We start from the raw sequence: 19761 nt of genomic DNA on the forward strand, positions 1-19761 counted from the left end.
GCAGACCTAAAAAAAAAAACCTCACTTTACGAAAAGATCAAAACAAGAAGTTGCTGACGGTCTCAAAATGTTTCCAATATTACAACATTTTATTTTTAAAATAAACTTAAATAAACAATTTATCGAGTTTGAAAAAGAAAACATTCTCCAAGTTTCGAAAAAGTTTCATAATCTTTGAAAAAGTTGTCAACATGTCCATTTTCTAAAACTGTCCTTACTTTAAAAGACGTTTCCAAATAGAATTCCTAATTAAAAAGTTCTTAACTTTCTTAAAAGTTTTTTTGTTTATTTGTTTAATTTTACTGTTTGCTTTTCAAGGATTTTTCAATTTAACAAATATCATATTGTCAGTTTTCCAAAGATTTGTCAAATGAAAAAAAACTCTCCTGTTGTTTTCCTACTTTACAAAAACTTCATTTTCGCCAAATTTGCTGTAACTTTCTTAAATTGTCCTTACTTTCAAAAGACGTTTCCAAATAAAATTCCTAATTCAAAAAGTTCTTCACTTTCTTAAAATGTCAAAAAAAAAAAGATTTCTAAAAAAAAAACCAGATGTTTTTTTTACTCTAAAAGACAGAAGTAAAAACACAGAGTTGCTCACTGTCGCCCCCTGCAGGCCGTCAGAAGAAGGCAGCACTCCTCCAGGTCGCGGCGTGTTGTCCATGCAGGGTCTGAGTCACGGCGTCATCCGGGTCGACTCAGAAGAGAAACTGTCCGTGCTGACGCTGCAGGACGTCGGCACCGTGATGCCTGGAGGTGAGACCTGATCCTGATCCTGATCCTGATCCTGATCCTGATCCTGATCCTGATCCTGATCCTGATCCTGAACCTTTTACTTACTGATGCTTGCGTTAAAATGATCCATTTGCACTTGAAATTTCCCATCATAATAGTCGCCATCGCCCTGAACAAAGATATGTTCAAAATATTCGCAAATCTCTTAAGGAATCATTTTAATGAATTTTTGAAAATCAGGAAATGATCCATCTGCTCTGATACACTTTGACAGTGAGCTGACTTTCTTCTCAAAAATAAAAAGTATCTCGGAATTACTTGAAATTTAGCATCATAACAGTCGTCATCGCCCTAAACAAGGATCCTTTAAAAATATTTGCATATCTCTTACGGAATAATTTTAATGAATTTTTGAAATCTCTGCAGCTCTGATGTGCGTGGTCAAACCTGACGGCGTCCCCCTGCTCTGTAAAACCGACGAGATCGGAGAGTTGTGCGTCTGCACCGTCGCCACGGGAACCTCGTATTATGGTCTGGCTGGCATGACCAAGAACACGTTCGAGGTGATGAGCGTGCGAGACGCGTTTTATTGTTTTCGCTTCATTTTTTTTTGCCTCGTCTTCGTTAAATTGACTCAAACTCGTCTACGATGTGCGTCAGGTTTTCCCGATGTCGGGCGGCGGCGCCCCCGTCAGCGAGTTCCCCTTCACCAGGACGGGGTTGCTGGGTTTTATCGGACCCGCGGGTTTGATCTTTGTCGCGGGGAAGATGGACGGCCTGATGGTGGTCGCCGGGCGTCGGCACAACTCAGACGACATCGTAGCCACGGCGCTCGCTGTGGAGCCGATGAAGTTTGTCTACAGGGGCAGGTACGACTTTAACTTACGACTTTAACTTACGACTTTAACTTACGACTTTTACTTACGACTTTAACCTACGAACTTTAACTTACGACTTTAACTTACGACTTTAACTTAAGACTTTAACTTAAGACTTTAACTTACGACTTTAACTTGCGACTTTAACCTACGAACTTTAACTTACGACTTTAACTTACGACTTTAACTCACGACTTTAACTTAAGACTTTAACCTACGAACTTTAACTTACGAACTTTAACTTGCGACTTTAACTTACGTCTTTAACTTACGACTTTCACTTACAACTTTAACTAACGAACTTTAACTTACGACTTTAACTTACGAACTTTAACTTACGACTTTAACTTAAGACTTTAACTTACAACTTTAACTTACGAACTTTAACTTACGAACTTTAACTTACGACTTTAACTTAAGACTTTAACTTACGACTTTAACTTACGACTTTAACTCACGACTTTAACTCACGACTTTAACTTACGACTTTAACTTACAAACTTTATTCTAGATTTGGTTCTAACGACAGTGAATCTGCAGATTATTGTCTTTACAAGAAGAAAATTCTGACTTTTTCTTCCTCTGACATGACAAAAACAGTCTTTTTATGTTTTTAATTTGAATTATTTAGTAAAAATCATCCATCGGAATGGGACAGGGAATATATCGGAATCTCAAGTAAATACAATCTACGATGTGCTAGCCTTAAATGTCAATATTTAAATATAAAAAAATATATATTCTGTAGTATCTCATGACACTTGATGGTGGCGCTAATCGCAGTTGTGAGGCTAAGTTAAGAAATGTTGCGTCACTGCCTTTGTAACATATTCTTGAATTTGTTCGTAAGTTTTTTCGAAAATTTGTTAAAATTGATTGTGTATTCTTAATTTTTTTCAAACATTAATTATTTTTGTGTTGGTGAAGAGTTTTTTTTAACATAAAGACATTTTTTAAAGCGTATTTTTTACAGTTATCGCACTAATAAACAAATGATGCTAACAAAGTAAAGTTGCTGAAGAGGAAATTATTGACGGTAAAATTAAAGATTAAAGTATTTTTCTTCTCTCACCTCGACGAATGTCAGGTTATCAAGTTATTTGATGGTTATCGCAGAAATGCTGCATTGCGATATTATTGTTATTGTGGTATTATCGTAAGTTAGCCGCACATGTAGCATAACTTCTATGCATTCTATGGTATTGTGTTATTTAATTTCATTCATGTAGAGTTTATTTTGTTACTGTATTATATATCGTATTGAATAATCGTGTGTGTGTGTGTGTGTGCGTTGCAGGATAGCCGTGTTCTCCATCACCGTTCTCCACGACGAGCGAATCGTTGTCGTCGCCGAGCAGCGTCCAGATTCCACCGAGGAGGACAGTTTCCAGTGGATGAGTCGAGTACTGCAGGTAACACACTCACGCGTCCACCGGGGGGCGATAGAGGTTCTCGCGGTGCGTTCCAGTTGTCGTCAGAAGTCGGATTTCCGACTCAGAAAGTCGTCGTAACCTCATTGGCTTATCGACGATTGAAACGTCGCAACAATGAAGTAAATCGCGATGAAACATCGTACGACAAACGTAAAGACATTTCTTTCTTTTCTGTCTTTTTTTTAAACGTGGCAGGCGATCGACAGCATCCACCAGGTGGGCGTCTACTGTCTGGCTCTGGTTCCGTCCAACACTCTGCCCAAGACGCCGCTGGGCGGCATCCACCTGTCAGAGACCAAGCAGCTGTTCCTGGAGGGGGCGCTACACCCCTGCAACGTGCTCATGTGTCCGCACACCTGCGTCACCAACCTGCCCAAACCACGGCAGAAGCAGCCAGGTCAGAGTCACGAGTCTGCACTTTCAGAGCGGCTGATCGTACGTCTAACACGTCAAATTAACTTTAAAAAAAATATACAGAGAGAGAGTTTATTTCCTGCTTTACACCATTTTATCGCATTTGAATAAAATTCCCCCCAAAAATTCATAACTTCTTTAAAAAGTTAGCAACGTTGTCAAAATGTCCGTTTTTTTTACTAAATTCTCCCGTTTTCCAAAGATTTGTTAAAGTTTAAAAAGTTTTTTAAAAAAAGATGACTTTCCAAAAAGTTCAGTTTTTAAAACAATTTGATCTAACTTTCTAAAATTGTCCTTTGACTTTGACTTTTAAAGGATCTAAAACATCGATGATCTGTAAAACAAAGTTTGACTTTGACTCAAAATGTCCCAAAAATATTTACAATATCACAAAATGTTCTTTTTTATTTATTATTATTAAATTGTTATCATTATTATTATGACTATTTATATCCTGCTTTCCACCATTTTATTGAGTTTGAAAGTTTCCAAAAATATTCATCATTTTTGAAAGTTTCCAAAAAATTCTGTTTTAAAATTTTTAAAATAATAATAGTTTTGACAAACATTGACCAAATTCTCACTCGTTTTGCTTCATTAAAAACAAACTCGGCTTTTTCGTCTGCAGAATCTTCAGAGTGCACTTTCACTCTTAAAAATTCTCCGAAATAAACTCTTATTTTGTCCTCACGTCTCGTCTTCGTCCTCGTCTTCATCCTCGTCTTCATCCTCGTCTTCCTCAGAGATCGGTCCTGCCTCAGTGATGGTCGGGAATCTGGTCTCAGGGAAGAGAATCGCTCAGGCCAGCGGCCGAGACCTGGGTCAGATCGAGGACAACGACCAGGTGAGGAAGGAAGGGAAACATTTTGTTTCATCACTGCTTTTTGGAACATATTCGTATATCATTAGCATATTAATTATTATTATAATAATAATAATGAATGCATTTTGTAAAAAATAAAATAAATTGGCATTGTTAATAAAAATAAAAATAAAAAATATGTCAGTGCCATTTTTTCCAAACATTAAACATTTTTGTGCCACATTTTTTATATAAATGTTTTGTAAACATTTTTTGCTCAAATTGCATCAGTCGTGTTTTTCATCTTTTTTCAGTAAATACAGATCTTCACTGTTCAGATGAACCAGAATAAAACACCATTTTAAAGAGTATTTTTTTAACAATTGTGTGTGTATATGTATATGTCTACTGTATATATGTATGTATACTGTATATATGTATGTATACTGTATATATGTATATGTATACTGTATATATGTATGTATACTGTATATATGTATATGTATACTGTATATATGTATGTATACTGTATATATGTATATGTGTTAGATATAAAATGTTCTTGTGTGTGATAAACAGTCAGGTTTTTTACGCGTTTAAACAAAAACAAGCGTCAGACGTCAGTGTGTGTTCACTTCACACACACACACCCCCACACACACACACACAAACCCCACACACACACACACACTCATTTCAAAGCTCAGCAGCAGATGTTGAAAAATGCATGAGTCCAGATTTGTTCTCTCGTCCAAAGTCAAATTAAACTTTGTTTCACTGTGAAACTCGAGGCCACGACACCGTGATGAAATAATCCCGTTACACACCAGTGAATACATGAATGACGCGTGTGTGCGCGTGTGTGTGTGTGTGTGTGTGTGTGTGTGTGTGTGTGTGTGTGTGTGTGTGTGTGTGTGTGTGTGTGTGTGTGTGTGTGTGTGTGTGTGTGTGTGTGTGTGTGTGTTTGTGTGTGTGTGTTTGTGTGTGTGTGTGTGTCCCACAGTTCCTCTTCCTGTCTGAGGTTCTACAGTGGAGAGCTCAGACCACGCCGGACCACGTCCTGTACACACTGCTCAACTCCAGAGTAAGACGCGCACGCACACACACACACACACACACACACACACACACACACACACACACACACACACACACACACATCTGGTTTTCAGCTCTTATTTTTAAATTTGTCTGAATGAAACTGAAGATATTTCCGGTTTTTACTAGTCTAGTCTACGACATCTTTAAGAACTTGTGTGTGTGTGTGTGTCCTCCAGGGAACCACAGCCAGCTCCCTGACATGCGTTCAGCTACATAAGCGAGCGGAGAAGATCGCCGCCCTGCTGTCTGAACGGGGCCACCTGCAGGACGGAGACCACGTCGCACTGGTTTATCCTCCAGGTAAAAAAAAGACTGTGTGCAGTGTGTGAGCACCCCCCTGCTGCTGAGAGCCAGCCCTACAGGCTACGCTATTCAGAGAAACACAAGTCTACGATGTCTTTAAGAACACGTTCACGTCTTTATCTCACTGTGACAACAGGAAACTGACGTTAGTAAACCACTCACTCTCCCACACCAAAGTCACTCACTCTCCCACACCAAAGTCACTCACTCTCCCACACCAAAGTCCATAGAGAAAACCAGTGATTTTAACATCACAGAAACACAGGAGTTCACAGGAGTTGTTGATCCACTGCTGCCTCCATCACTAACTTACAATGACTGATTTTAGTGAATTCGGCTTTTAAAATTCTTCATTCCAATGTATTTCAGTGACACAAAGTGACCACACGAGGCAGCAGAGGACCAGCAGCTCCTGTGTCCCTGTGAGATAAAATCACTGGTTTTCTCTATGGACTTTGGTGTGGGAGAGTGAGTGGGTGTGATTTTTGTTCCTGGTTTTAAAGGCTCTTTGAGCAGCACGTTAACTCCATCGTTCGTTCCTTCCTTCCTTCCTTCCTTCCCTCCCTCCCTCCCTCCTTCCTTCCTTCCTTCCTTCCCTCATTCCTTCCCTCCCTCCCTCCCTCCCTCCCTCCTTCCTTCCTTCCTTCCTTCCCTCCTTCCCTCCCTCCCTCCCTCCCTCCCTCCCTCCCTCCCTCCTCCCTTCCTTCCTTCCTTCCCTCCCTCCTTCCTTCCTTCCCTCCCTCCCTCCCTCCCTCCTTCCTTCCTTCCCTCCTTCCCTCCTTCCTTCCCTCCTTCCCTCCTTCCCTCCTTCCCTCCTTCCCTCCTTCCTTCCTTCCTTCCTTCCTTCCTCAGGCATTGACCTGATCGTGGCGTTCTATGGTTGTCTGTACGCCGGCTGTGTTCCGATCACAGTGAGACCTCCTCACCTGCAGAACATCTCCACCACTCTGCCGACCGTCAAGATGATCGTGGAGGTAAAATCAATCATTATAGTTTAGAGGTCAAAGGTCAAAGGTCAAAGGTCATGGTGGCCTCACAATACGTACAATTTTTCATTTTATTTCTTCTGTCTGAAATTGTGTGTGTGTGTGTGTGTGTGTGTGTGTGTGTGTGTGTGTGTGTGTGTGTGTGTGTGTGTGTGTGTGTGTGTGTGTGTGTGTGTGTGTGTGTGTGTGTGTGTGTGTTGTGCTGCAGGTGAGCCGCTCAGTGTGTGTGATGACATCACAGCTCATCTCTAAACTGCTGAGGTCGAAAGAAGCTTCAGCGACCGTCGACGTCCGGACGTGGCCTCCTGTCCTGGACACGGGTACACACAGACACATACACACAAGTGCATGATGATGATGATGATGATGATGATGATGATGGTGATGATGATGGTGATGATGATGTTTCTCCTCAGACGATTTGCCAAAGAAAAAACCTCCACTGCTTTATAAACCGTCTGACCCTGAAACTCTGGCCTATCTGGACTTTAGTGTCTCCACCACAGGCATGCTGGCTGGAGTCAAGGTACACACACACACACACACACACACGCCTAAAAAGGTGTAAACCACTCACTCTCCCACACCAAAGTCCATAGTGAAAACGTGTGTTTTTAGCTCACAGGGACACAGGAGCTGCTGGTCCTCTGCTGCCTCGTGTCACTGAAATACATCAAAATTAATCTTAATCTGTATTTTATGTCGTTAAAACAAATAAAAGAGCTGTGTGTGTGTGTGTGTGTGTGTGTGTGTGTGTGTGTAGATGTCTCACACAGCCACCAGTGCCTTCTGTCGCTCCATAAAGCTTCAGTGTGAGCTTTACCCGTCCAGAGAAGTCGCCATCTGCCTGGACCCGTACTGTGGCCTGGGCTTCGTCCTCTGGTGCTTATGCAGGTCAGAGACACACACACACACACACACACACACACACACACACACACACACACACACACACACACACACACACACACACACACACACACACACACACACACACACACACACACACACACACACACAGGACTGTGACCTGTGGACGTTTCTTTCTGTCAGTGTGTATTCGTTTTCGTCAAATTTTGCACCAAAATTTCTTTTTCCAAAAGTGTTCACATTTTGGACGACGTAGTATAGTATGACATTTTGTGTCAATTGGACCAAAACATTTTTTTCCAAAAAATTGTCAAATTTTGGACCAAAATTTTTTTTTCTATTTTTTTTTTCAAATTTTGGAAGACATAGTATAGTATGATGTTTTGGTCACATTTTGGACAAATTTTGTTTTCAAACTTTTTTTTTTTCCAATTTTGGACGACATAGTATAGTGTGATGTTTTTGTCAAACACACACACACACAGGACTGTGACCTGTGGTCGTTTCTTTACCTCAGTGTGTACTCAGGTCATCAGTCCATCCTGATCCCTCCCTCAGAGCTGGAGGTGAACCCGTCTCTGTGGCTGTCGTCGGTCAGTCAGCACAGAGTCCGCGACACCTTCTGCTCCTACAGCGTCATGGAGCTGTGCACCAAAGGCCTGGGTCTGCAGACCGACTCGCTCAAGGTAAGAGTCGTCGCCTCCGGTCGCCGAGGAAAAAACGACGACGACAAACAAAGTGAAAACTGTGTCCTCCTCAGTCCAGAGGCGTGGACTTGTCCCGCGTGAGGACATGTGTGGTTGTGGCTGAAGAACGTCCCAGGATCGCTCTGACGCAGTCCTTCTCCAAACTCTTCAAAGACCTGGGTCTGCATCCTCGAGCCGTCAGCACATCGTTCGGCTGCAGAGTGAACCTGGCCATCTGTCTGCAGGTGAGTGTCTGACCTCTGACCTCTGGAGGCTGTCTATCATTATCAACGTCCAAAAACTGTAGGTGCTATAGGTCAAAGGTCACTGTTCTCAAAGTGTGGCACGTGGACCACCAGTGGTACGCTCAGCTCTGTTTTTACCAGATTTATATTCTGGGTCAGTTTTTACACAAAAAAAATTGGGTGTTGCTTTTCCAAGGTTTTTTTTTCCAAGGTCTGTTTTACGCAAAATAAAATTCCAGGCTCTGTTTTTATGCAAAAAAAAACATTTGGGGTCGTTTTTACAAGATTTTTTTTTCCGGGTAAGTTTTTACGCAAAAATGTCCAGAGTCAGTTTTTACGCAAAAAAAAACATTTGGGGTCGTTTTTGCGAGTTTTTTGGGGGGTCTGTTTTTATAAGATTTTTGTTCCGGGTCAGTTTTTGTGCGAAAAAGGAATTCCAGGGTCATTTTTGCGAGATTTTTTTTTAGGTCAGTTTTCACAAAAAAATAAAAAAAACATTTCGGGTCACTTTTACAAGGTGTTTTTTTGAGGTCTGTTTTACGCAAAAATAAATAATTTGGTGTAGTTTTTATGAGGTTTTTTTTACAGGTTAGTTTTTACAAGATTTTTGTTCAGGGTCAATTTTTACGCAAAAATGTCCAGAGTTGCTTTTACAAGATTTTTTTTTGAGGTCTGTTTTTACGAGATTTTTTTTCGGGGTCAGTTTTTGCGCAAAAAAATTCCAGGGGGATTTTACGAGTTTTTTTTAACGAGGTCTGTTTTGTTCCGGGTCATTTTTTACGCAAACAAAAATTGGATCTGTTTTTCTCATATTCTTTTTGTCTGTTTTTACAAAAACATTTTTTTTTTTTTAATGTTTTTGGGGGGTCTTTATGGAAATTTTTTTTGGGGGGAATTTCCAAATTCAAGTCAGATTTTGCTCACTCCTGTGCTGTAAATCTATTGAATAATATTAATATTTAAAATATTATATTCATTCTGTGTCAACTAACATCACCCTGAAAAGGGTTTGTTTTTTTCATTCATGTTTTATATGTTTTCCATCTCCCCTCCTTGTTTTATACATAACTACGCCCACATGTCTCACACTTGGTTTTGTCTCCGCCCCCTTTCCTTGCTCCTCCTCCTGCTCCTCCTCCTCCTGGCTGTGCTGCTGCAGCCTCACAGGCTGGGAAAGCTTGCCGAGCAGGTAGGGAACCACCATCACGCCCTGAACCACCACCACCTCCCATAAAATCTATGTTCACGTCTTTATTTCACTGTTAAACAGACTTTTATAAACCGCTCACTCTCCCACACCAAAGCCCATAGAGAAAACTAGTGATTTTAGCTCACAGGGTCACAGGAGTTCACAGAAGTTGTTGATCCACTGCTGCCTCCATCACTAACTTACAATGACTGATTTTAATGAATTCGGCATTTAAAATATTTAATTTAGACACAAAGTGACCACACGAGGCAGCAGAGGACCAGCAGCTCCTGTGTCTATTGTTGCTTTAAATGTGAGAATCTGCTGCTTTTGTTTTGATTCAGACAGAATCATACGAAGACTCTGCTTTAGTTTGAGTTCACGCTGCACTAACTCCACTCTCTGGTGTTGTGGGCGTGTGACTCCCAGCATGCACCTGTGCGTCCGGTGGTGGGGGTGAAGGGTTGGTGATGGGGAGTTCTCTCCTGAATCAAATTTACCACAAAACGACCTCTGACCTCCATCTGTCTGTCCCTTCTTCTTTCTGTCCTCTCATGCTTTTGTTGTCCTTTTAAAAAATAAATACAAATAAAATTTCTTTTGCCGACTTCCTTCAAAACCACTGCTGTCGCTTTCACGCCGTTATTTCCCGCCTTTCGATCGTCCGTGGTGGCGAGACGAGTCGTCACGGCGATTGCGGTGGTTGTTGTTGTTGTGATGCAGTAGTTGCGTTATAGAGGGCGCTGTTGTTGTCGTTTGTGTGACTCTTGTGTCCTCGGTGTCCCCTCACAGGGAACGTCGGGACCCGACCCCACCACCGTCTTCGTGGACATGAGAGCGCTGCGACACGACAGGTGAGTCCAATTTTGGACGACATAGTATAGTATGACGTTTTTTTGTCAAATTTTGGACCAACTCAAAGGATGACTTATGACCTTTGACATGAGCTGCCGAAACCAAGGACCTTCAGATCTTTAGTCTGATGCTCTCCCAACTGAGCTAAGTCGGCATTCAGTGTGTGCTGTAGTGCGACTTATTTGTCTCCAATTTTGGTGTGGGAGAGGCACTCAGCAAGAGTTTTGGTTGCCACCCTGCTGGACTTGTCATGTGTGTGGGGGGCGGCAGTGGGAGAGGCACTCAGCAAGAGGTTAGGTTCAGTTCCACTCAACAACCATCGAGTGCTGGAACCGATCCTGCCACCTTGGTGACACAACTTTCTGGGCAACTTCATGGGAACATAGCCTCCGCGCCACCAATGCCGCCTTCGTCTAGATCTTTTTGTCACATCTTAATCTTCACTTTGGATCATGACCTTTAAAAGGTCCTGGTCCTGACAAGAACTGAACCTATGACCTCACAGCTGCAGAGTTGCGTTCTTGTCCACTGCGCTATCTGCAACTATCTTTATCAGGTTCTCTTCAAGCTTTTGACTGTTAACTTTGAACATTGCACTCAAATAGTTGACCATAAGGTTTGAACTCACAACCTCAGAAAATAAAAGTCTTTCTTCTTCCAGCACAAGCTATTCTAACTTTGCTGGTATTTAAATTCTTTTGGTCAGAAGTTCTAAGAAATTCGGATGATTGTAGGATTTGAACTACCAACCTCAGAGATGCTTGTCAATTTCCCAGCAGCTGTTTTACCCACTGAGCTAGCTGCTCTCGCAGATCTTGAGGTTCTCTGAGAGCTTTTGATGGTGTACTTTGAGTCTGGGCTCCCTCTAGTGGATGAGTTGTGTTCCATACAAGTATTTAACGTGAACCTTTTTACAACATGGGGCCCACAGTTGGTGTAGTGGTTAGCACTCTTGCCTTTGCAGCAAGAAGACCCGTCTGGAACAACTTCTGCAAGGAGTTAGCATGTTCTCCCCGTGTGTGCGTGGGTTTTCTCCGGGTTCTCCGGGTTCTCCAGCTTCCTCCCACAGTCCAAAAACATGCGATATGGGGATTAGGTGAATTGGTCACTCTAAATTGACCGAGGTCGACGACACAGTATAGTTTGACATTTTGGACCAAGATTTTTTTCTTCCAAAAAATTGTCAAATTTTGAACGACATAGTATAGAATGAAGTTTTTGTCAATTTTGGGCCAAACATTTTGTGTGTGTTTGTGTGTGTTTGTGTGTCTCTGATCATCAGTTGTTCTCTTGTGTGTGTTTGTTCCTCAGAGTCAGATTGGTGGAGAGAGGATCACCACACAGTCTGTCACTCATGGAGTCTGGGAAGGTGTGTGTGTGTGTATATGTGTATATATATATATACATGGTATAGTATAAATGTGTAGAGTTGTGTAGAGTTGTATAATGTGTGTGTGTGTGTGTGTGTGTGTGTGTGTGTGTGTGTGTGTGTGTGTGTGTGTGTGTGTGTGAACAGATTCTTCCTGGAGTCAGAATCATTGTCGCAAACCCAGAGACTAAAGGACCAATGGGAGAATCTCATCTGGGAGAAGTAACTATTATAATTATACATCATATGTTATTGTTATTGTTATTATTGTTATTGTTAGTTAGTTTAGTTTAGGTTGGTTTATTTAGTTAGTTTAGTTACTTCAGGTTAGTTTAGTTTGTTAGTTTATTTGCTTAAGTTAGTTTAGATTAGTTTAGTTACTTTAGGTTAGTTTAGATTAGTTTAGTTACTTTAGGTTAGTTTAGTTTGTTAGTTTAGTTACTTTAGGTTAGTTTAGTTTGTTAGTTTAGTTACTTTAGGTTAGTTTAGTTAAGTTTATTTGCTTTAGGTTAGTTTAGATTAGTTTAGTTACTTTAGGTTAGTTTAGTTTGTTAGTTTAGTTACTTTAGGTTAGTTTAGTTTGTTAGTTTAGTTACTTTAGGTTAGTTTAGTTTAGTTTATTTGCTTTAGGTTAGTTTAGATTAGTTTAGTTACTTTAGGTTAGTTTAGTTTGTTAGTTTAGTTACTTTAGGTTAGTTTAGTTTAGTTTATTTGCTTTAGGTTAGTTTAGATTAGTTTAGTTACTTTAGGTTAGTTTAGTTTGTTAGTTTATTTGCTTTAGGTTAGTTTAGTTTGTTAGTTTATTTGCTTTAGGTAAGTTTAGTTACTTTAGGTAAGTTTAGATTAGTTTAGTTAGGTTTGTTTGTCCTCTCTTGTCCTCTCATGTCCTCTCTCTTGTCCTCTTGTCCTCTTGTCCTCTCTTGTCCTCTTGTCCTCTCATGTCCTCTCTCATGTCCTCTCTCCTGTCCTCTCAGATCTGGGTCCACAGTCCTCACAATGCCAGTGGATACCTGACGGTCTACGGAGACGAGTGTCTTCAGTCGGATCATTTCAGCTCCAGACTCAGTTTTGGAGACACTCAGACGATCTGGGCCAGAACAGGAACTCTGGGCTTTCTGAGGAGGACGGAGCTGACTGATGCTAGTGGAGGTCAGAGGTCACACACACACACACACACACACACACACACATTTGTTTACGCTGGATTAAAACAGAGCAGTCGTCTAACACCTGTGTGTGTGTGTGTTCATGTGTGTGTATTCGTGTGTGTGTGTGTGTGTGTGTGTGTGTGCAGAGCGTCACGACGCCCTCTACGTGGTCGGCGCTCTTGAAGAAGCTCTGGAGCTCAGAGGAATGCGTTATCATCCGATCGACATCGAGACGTCTGTGATCAGGACTCACAAGAGCATCACTGAGTGGTCAGATTATTTAAACTGAGATTATTTCATATGAGATTAGATTAGAGAAAGTTATTTTGGATTAGATTTAACTGGATTAGATAAAAAAAAGTAGGTTATTAGATTGGATACAATTTGATGATGTTTAGATTAGGTTAACTCAGATAACAGTAGATTAAGTCAGATTAGGTTGGGTTAGATTCAATATGATAATGTTAGGTCAGGTTGTCTTAGATTAGGTTAGGTAAAATTAGGTCATTTCAGATTAGATTCAATTAGTTTTAGTCAGATTATATTAGATTAAATAAAGTTATAGCAGGATTATATTAGATTAAATAAAAACGAGATTAGTCTCAGATGAGATTAGGTTATTCTAGGTAAGGTTAAATTTGTATTTTAGATTAAACAGTTTGGGTCAGATTAGATTAGATTATTAGATTAAGTCAAACGAGATTAGTTTCAGATGAGATTAGGTTATTTTAGGTAAAGTTAAATTAGTTTTTTAGATTAGATCGTTTTGGTTCAGATTAGATTAGATTATTAATCTGACAGCAGACTTTTTAAACTTTAAGTGACATAAAAAAAAAACCAACAACATAAAAGTGACGCAGATTATCTCAGATTAAATCCGTCCTGACCGTGTTTTTGCGTCTCCAGCGCCGTCTTCACGTGGACGAACCTCCTGGTGGTGGTGGTGGAGCTGGAGGGTTCTGAACACGAGGCTCTGGACCTGGTGCCGCTCGTCACTAACGTGGTGCTGGAGGAGCATTACCTCATCGTGGGCGTGGTCGTGGTGGTCGACGGCGGCGTAATCCCCATCAACTCCCGCGGCGAGAAGCAGCGCATGCACCTGCGCGACGGCTTCCTGGCCGACCAGCTGGACCCCATCTACGTGGCCTACAACATGTAGCGCCCCCCGGTGGCAAAGGCACACAAAGACAGACTGAGAGGGGATTATAATCTGATATAATCTGAGGCTGCGTTCTTTCTGACGCAGGCGGAGGAAATAGATATTTTTTTACCCTGGATTTTGTCTCTCAGGCGACGCGAAGCTCGGTGTCATGAGGGTCAAAGTTCGCGATCGGGTCTTAATGTAAGACGCGATGTTTGCGTCCTCAGCCGGAGACGAAAGACGAGGACGATCGCCAACGTAGCAAAGATTCTGTCGCATTTTTTTTTTTTGAGCAATTTACATGACAACAAAAACTGTGGTAACCGTGGTTACGTTATTTTTTTACATGGTATCATCCAACGTGCAAAGGGGGCGTGGTCAAGTTAAGTTTTCGCGATGAGGTACTAACCGCATTAGCTAGTTTTCTTTTGTATTTTTTTTAAATATCGCAGTTTTTTGTTTTTGTTTTATTTTTAAAATTGAAACGTTAACTTGCGAACACTTTGTTCCGTCTCAGCGAGCTAACGGGTAACGGCTAACAGCTGCAGCTAACGTTAACCTTTATTTTTAAAAACCGACGCGAAATCGCGACGTTAGCTCATGTAATTATGTACAAAAAAAAAACGATTTAATTTATTTTGTCTCTTTTAGAAAAAGTCTATGAATGTTCAAGAACGATGTTTTTGCTCTTGAATAATTTGCTAATATAAAAACAGGGGAAAAAAGACACAAACACTAAACGCGTCGTATTATCACGAGAGATCGGACGTCAAGATTTTTACGAATGAAATAGAAATATATTGATTCTATTAGAGGGGAAAAACAGAAGGTGATTATTTTTATCTGTCGGAAAAGTGAAAAGTTGAGAAGTGAAAACTGATGAGTTTCATTCCTGCGAAAAGATCTGGAAGCAAAACGTGTTTACGATGTTTTTAAGAACGCGTCTTTATCTTCACTTTATCTTCATTTGTCAAACACATTGATTTTAATGCACTACATTTTCTGTGTGAAATGTTTTAAACGTTAACTCTGATTTGAATGTGATATTTCCAGACGATCAGAATTATATTTACGGTGCTAAACGTTTAAGATTAAAGCGAAGTAGAATTAATTAAAGCAACATTTTAAACAAATTTGGCTTCAAGAAAAGAAACTAAATTCAAAGATAAACATCAACATTCAGTCGATCTTTAAATGTTTGTTATGTGTAATGTAAGTGAAACAGAAAAGAATTAGCTCATGTCACTTTTAGTCATTTGCTGACCTCTGGTGCTGACCAGTGGAAACTACAACAAGAACTACAGGCTGTTTTTTATTTCTGTGATTTATCGTAAACTCGTTCGTGGAATGAAACTCGTCAGTCAGACTTTTTCTCCTATTTTGTTGTGTAGTTTTTTTAGCGGACGGACGAATCAGGGCTCGTTACAGCGATGATGTCACAACAGGAAGTGGAGGCTTTGTGTTTGTGTTTGTTCGCGAATGTTCTACAAAACATCAGGATTTTTATTTCCTTTAAAGAAAAAGCACTTTGTTCAGTTTCTCCGTTTATTTCTCAGTCAAATGTAAACCGGCGTTTTTTTTTTTCTTTTGTATTTTTAAATAACGTCTTATTTGACGTGACGTAAGTCTGTCAATGTAATAAATATTTCAAACGTTTTGACAATAAAAGGTGCTTTTGTTTTTAATTTATTGCCCGATTGGAATCACCTGAAAGTCATGAGTGGGTGAAAGCAGCAGCCAATCAGGACGAGACTGGATAACCACGCCCCCTTCTCAGCCAGGTGCAGGCGATCAGTAAACGACCAGGACGAGGACGTGCAGCAGCATAAAAGAAGAGTTAACCCTGTAGCGTTAGCGTTAGCATCCAGCCCTCCTTGGTTGAAGACGAGCATGTCCTTTAAAATCACACCATATTTTCACCTAGCATGCTAACCCTGGTCATGTCCATGCTAACAGGCCTCCCAACTTGAGCTGTGAGGCTACGACACATGGTCCAGAACACGGCGGCGCACCTGGTCTTCAATCACCCTGAACCTGAACGAGCACGTCGCTACAGTGGATCTACCACATTCAACCCGCTGATGCTAACCTGCTAGCCTACAACGACCTTCAAGTGTCTTCTTCCGCCTACTGAAGATCCAACAACCCAACACCTACCTGAACGGGACACCTGATTTGTCCAATAGGTGGCACTGCAAAGTCAGCAATTGTTGCAATAAAAGTATCAAAATTATGATTTTTGAAGCGGATTTTCTCCAAAATTCCATAGTAAATGTGGACATATGGGGCATCACTGGAAAGGTGAGAAGGTGTAGTATGTGAATCAGGTGAAACATTCAACGGGAAACCTTATTTGGCCATTAGGTGACACTGCAAACTCAGCAAATGTTGCAATAAAAGAGTCAAAATTATGATTTTTGAAATGCATTTTCTCCAACATTCCACAATAAATGTAGATATATGGATCATCACTGGAAAGTTGAGAAGCTGTAGTATGTGAATCAGGTGAGACATTCAACGGGACACCTTATTTGTCCATTAGGTGGCAGTGCAAAGTCAGAAATTGCTGCAATAAAAGTATCAAAATTATGATTTTTGAAGCGGATTTTCTCCAAAATTCCATAGTAAATGTGGACATATGGGGCATCACTGGAAAGGTGAGAAGGTGTAGTATGTGAATCAGGTGAAACATTCAACGGGAAACCTTATTTGGCCATTAGGTGACACTGCAAACTCAGCAAATGTTGCAATAAAAGAGTCAAAATTATGATTTTTGAAATGCATTTTCTCCAACATTCCACAATAAATGTAGATATATGGATCATCACTGGAAAGTTGAGAAGCTGTAGTATGTGAATCAGGTGAGACATTCAACGGGACACCTTATTTGTCCATTAGGTGGCAGTGCAAAGTCAGAAATTGCTGCAATAAAAGTATCAAAATTATGATATTTGAAATGCATTTTCTCCAAAATTCCACAGTAAATGTGGATATATGGGGCATCACCGGAAAGTTGAGAAGCTGTTGTATGTGAATCAGGTGAGACATTCAATGGGAAACCTTATTTGGCCATTAGGTGGCAGTGCAAAGTCAGAAATTGCTGCAATAAAAGTATCAAAATTATGATTTTTTAAATGGATTTTATCCAAAATTCCACAGTAAATGTGGCTATATGGAGCATCACTGGAAAGTTGAGAAGCTGTAGTATGTGAATCAGGTGAGACATTCAACGGGAAACCTTATTTGGCCATTAGGTGGCACTGCAAAGTCAGCAACTGTTGCAATAAAAGTGTCAAAATGATGATTTTTGAAGTGGATTTTCTCCAAAATTCTCCAGTAAATATGGACATATGGGGCATCACTGGAAAGGTGAGAAGCTGTAGTATGTGAATCAGGTGAGACATTCAACGGGAAACCTTATTTGGCCATTAGGTGGCACTGCAAAGTCAGCAACTGTTGCAATAAAAGAGTCAAAATTATGATTTTTTTAAATGGATTTTCTCCTAAATTCCACAGTAAATGTGGCTATATGGAGCATCACTGGAAAGTTGAGAAGCTGTAGTATGTGAATCAGGTGAGACATTCAACGGGACACCTTATTTGTCCATTAGGTGGCACTGCAAAGTCAGCAATTGTTGCAATAAAAGAGTCAAAAACAGGAAACCTGTGATGCGGCCCAGCCTCACCCAGACTCTAACTCATGCAGCCTCCAGGCAAATTGAGTTTGAGACCCCTGATCTATATGTAATATCACGTGTGTCCACCGGGGGGCAGGTTTAACAGTTGAACAGCCGTGAATTAATTCATCTACACGTAATATCACGTTTGTCCACCGGAGGGCAGCTTTAACATCTGAGCAGCCGTGAATCAATTCATCTACACGTAATATCACGTGTGTCCACCGGGGGGCAGGTTTAACAGTTGAACAGCCGTGAATTAATTCATCTACACGTAATATCACGTGTGTCCACCGGGGGGCAGGTTTAACAGTTGAACAGCCGTGAATTAATTCATCTACACGTAATATCACGTTTGTCCACCGGAGGGCAGCTTTAACATCTGAGCAGCCGTGAATCAATTCATCTACACGTAATATCACGTGTGTCCACCGGGGGGCAGGTTTAACAGTTGAACAGCCGTGAATTAATTCATCTACACGTAATATCACGTTTGTCCACCGGAGGGCAGCTTTAACATCTGAGCAGCCGTGAATCAATTCATCTACACGTAATATCACGTGTGTCCACCGGGGGGCAGGTTTAACAGTTGAACAGCCGTGAATTAATTCATCTACACGTAATATCACGTGTGTCCACCGGGGGGCAGGTTTAACAGTTGAACAGCCGTGAATTAATTCATCTACACGTAATATCACGTTTGTCCACCGGAGGGCAGCTTTAACATCTGAGCAGCCGTGAATCAATTCATCTACACGTAATATCACGTGTGTCCACCGGGGGGCAGGTTTAACAGTTGAACAGCCGTGAATTAATTCATCTACACGTAATATCACGTTTGTCCACCGGAGGGCAGCTTTAACATCTGAGCAGCCGTGAATCAATTCATCTACACGTAATATCACGTGTGTCCACCGGGGGCAGGTTTAACAGTTGAACAGCCGTGAATCAATTCATCTACACGTAATATCACGTGTGTCCACCGGAGGGCAGTTTTAAGAGTTGAGCAACTGTGAATTAATTATCCCTCGACTTGGAATCAATCTACTTGTGTATGTAAGATTGAAGAGTTGAGCAGCAGTAATATTACGTTTGTCCACCGGAGGGCAGTGTCAACTTTGAGGAGCAATACTATCACATTTGTCCACCGGATGGCAGTTTAGATACAACTATTTTTGGAATCTTCCACTTCCTGTTTGTCATTCAGAACTTCCGCGCACGCAGGTGCAGGAGGAGACACCCGGAAGGACGAGGAGCAGCGGTGACAAACATGTGGTGGTAACTGCTGCTGAAAAATGATTGTTTTTAATGTTGAAGACATACTTTATACTATGACGCTGACCGTGACCGTTTTGTTTAGGAAGCTGTCGTTTCGTGTCGGCCAAAGCCAAGAGTTCCCGGATGTTCTGCTGGAGAAGCCACGCTGGATGAAGAAGACGAGCCGCCATGAAGACTCGGTGAGCGGCTTCTTCTACCACGCTGAGACATCATATCAATGTAGTTTCTACCCATTTATATTGATTAATTCTATTTAAAAACAAACAAAAAACAGACTGTATTACGTAGACATATTCTGATAATTCTGAAAATTAACTCGATTCAAATGTAATGTAAGTCTATGAGAAAATTAGCTACTTCTCACTTGATTAAAATGTAATTTAAGCTCTTAAATATAACGTGATGATCATTTTAATCCATTTTAGTAACAGATCAGTGTCTTCTCATATGAATCCTGATTCTAAATAACAGCTAATATTGTCCACTTTTAAAATAAACCTTCTGTGGGGAAAAAACCCAACAAATGTCTTTTAATATTTACTTGCTCTAATTTTATCAGTGACCTGTCAATAGAATGACTAGAATTATTAAGTCTTAAACTTTTAAACTGCATTAAAGATATTACTCTCACAATCTCCTCAAATAAACTTT

General features: G+C 40.8%; 2 protein-coding genes across 2 annotated transcripts in view; one reads left to right on the top strand and one right to left on the bottom strand.

The window, feature by feature from the left end:
- dip2cb (disco-interacting protein 2 homolog Cb) overlaps positions 1–14173 on the top strand; it is a gene marked incomplete at both ends in the record, with an annotated part of 63277 nt that extends 49104 nt beyond the window's left edge. The window contains 20 exons of the mRNA XM_083907550.1: positions 617–756; positions 1162–1298; positions 1396–1604; positions 2911–3025; positions 3242–3443; positions 4204–4313; positions 5266–5346; positions 5540–5663; positions 6519–6640; positions 6861–6972; positions 7069–7178; positions 7416–7546; positions 8040–8208; positions 8283–8453; positions 10435–10496; positions 11809–11866; positions 12014–12088; positions 12841–13015; positions 13161–13284; positions 13921–14173. Coding sequence (XP_083763676.1) covers positions 617–756; positions 1162–1298; positions 1396–1604; positions 2911–3025; positions 3242–3443; positions 4204–4313; positions 5266–5346; positions 5540–5663; positions 6519–6640; positions 6861–6972; positions 7069–7178; positions 7416–7546; positions 8040–8208; positions 8283–8453; positions 10435–10496; positions 11809–11866; positions 12014–12088; positions 12841–13015; positions 13161–13284; positions 13921–14173 — 2680 coding nt within the window. The remainder of the gene's footprint in view (positions 1–616; positions 757–1161; positions 1299–1395; positions 1605–2910; positions 3026–3241; positions 3444–4203; positions 4314–5265; positions 5347–5539; positions 5664–6518; positions 6641–6860; positions 6973–7068; positions 7179–7415; positions 7547–8039; positions 8209–8282; positions 8454–10434; positions 10497–11808; positions 11867–12013; positions 12089–12840; positions 13016–13160; positions 13285–13920) is intronic.
- Positions 1–19761, bottom strand: part of LOC310942586 (tripartite motif-containing protein 16-like) — a gene marked incomplete at its 3' end in the record, with an annotated part of 323438 nt that overhangs the window by 137665 nt on the left and 166012 nt on the right. The window lies entirely within an intron of this gene.

The sequence above is a fragment of the Microchirus variegatus genome (assembly GCF_963457635.1).
Source record: "Microchirus variegatus genome assembly, chromosome: 21".
Classification (NCBI taxonomy): domain Eukaryota; kingdom Metazoa; phylum Chordata; class Actinopteri; order Pleuronectiformes; family Soleidae; genus Microchirus; species Microchirus variegatus.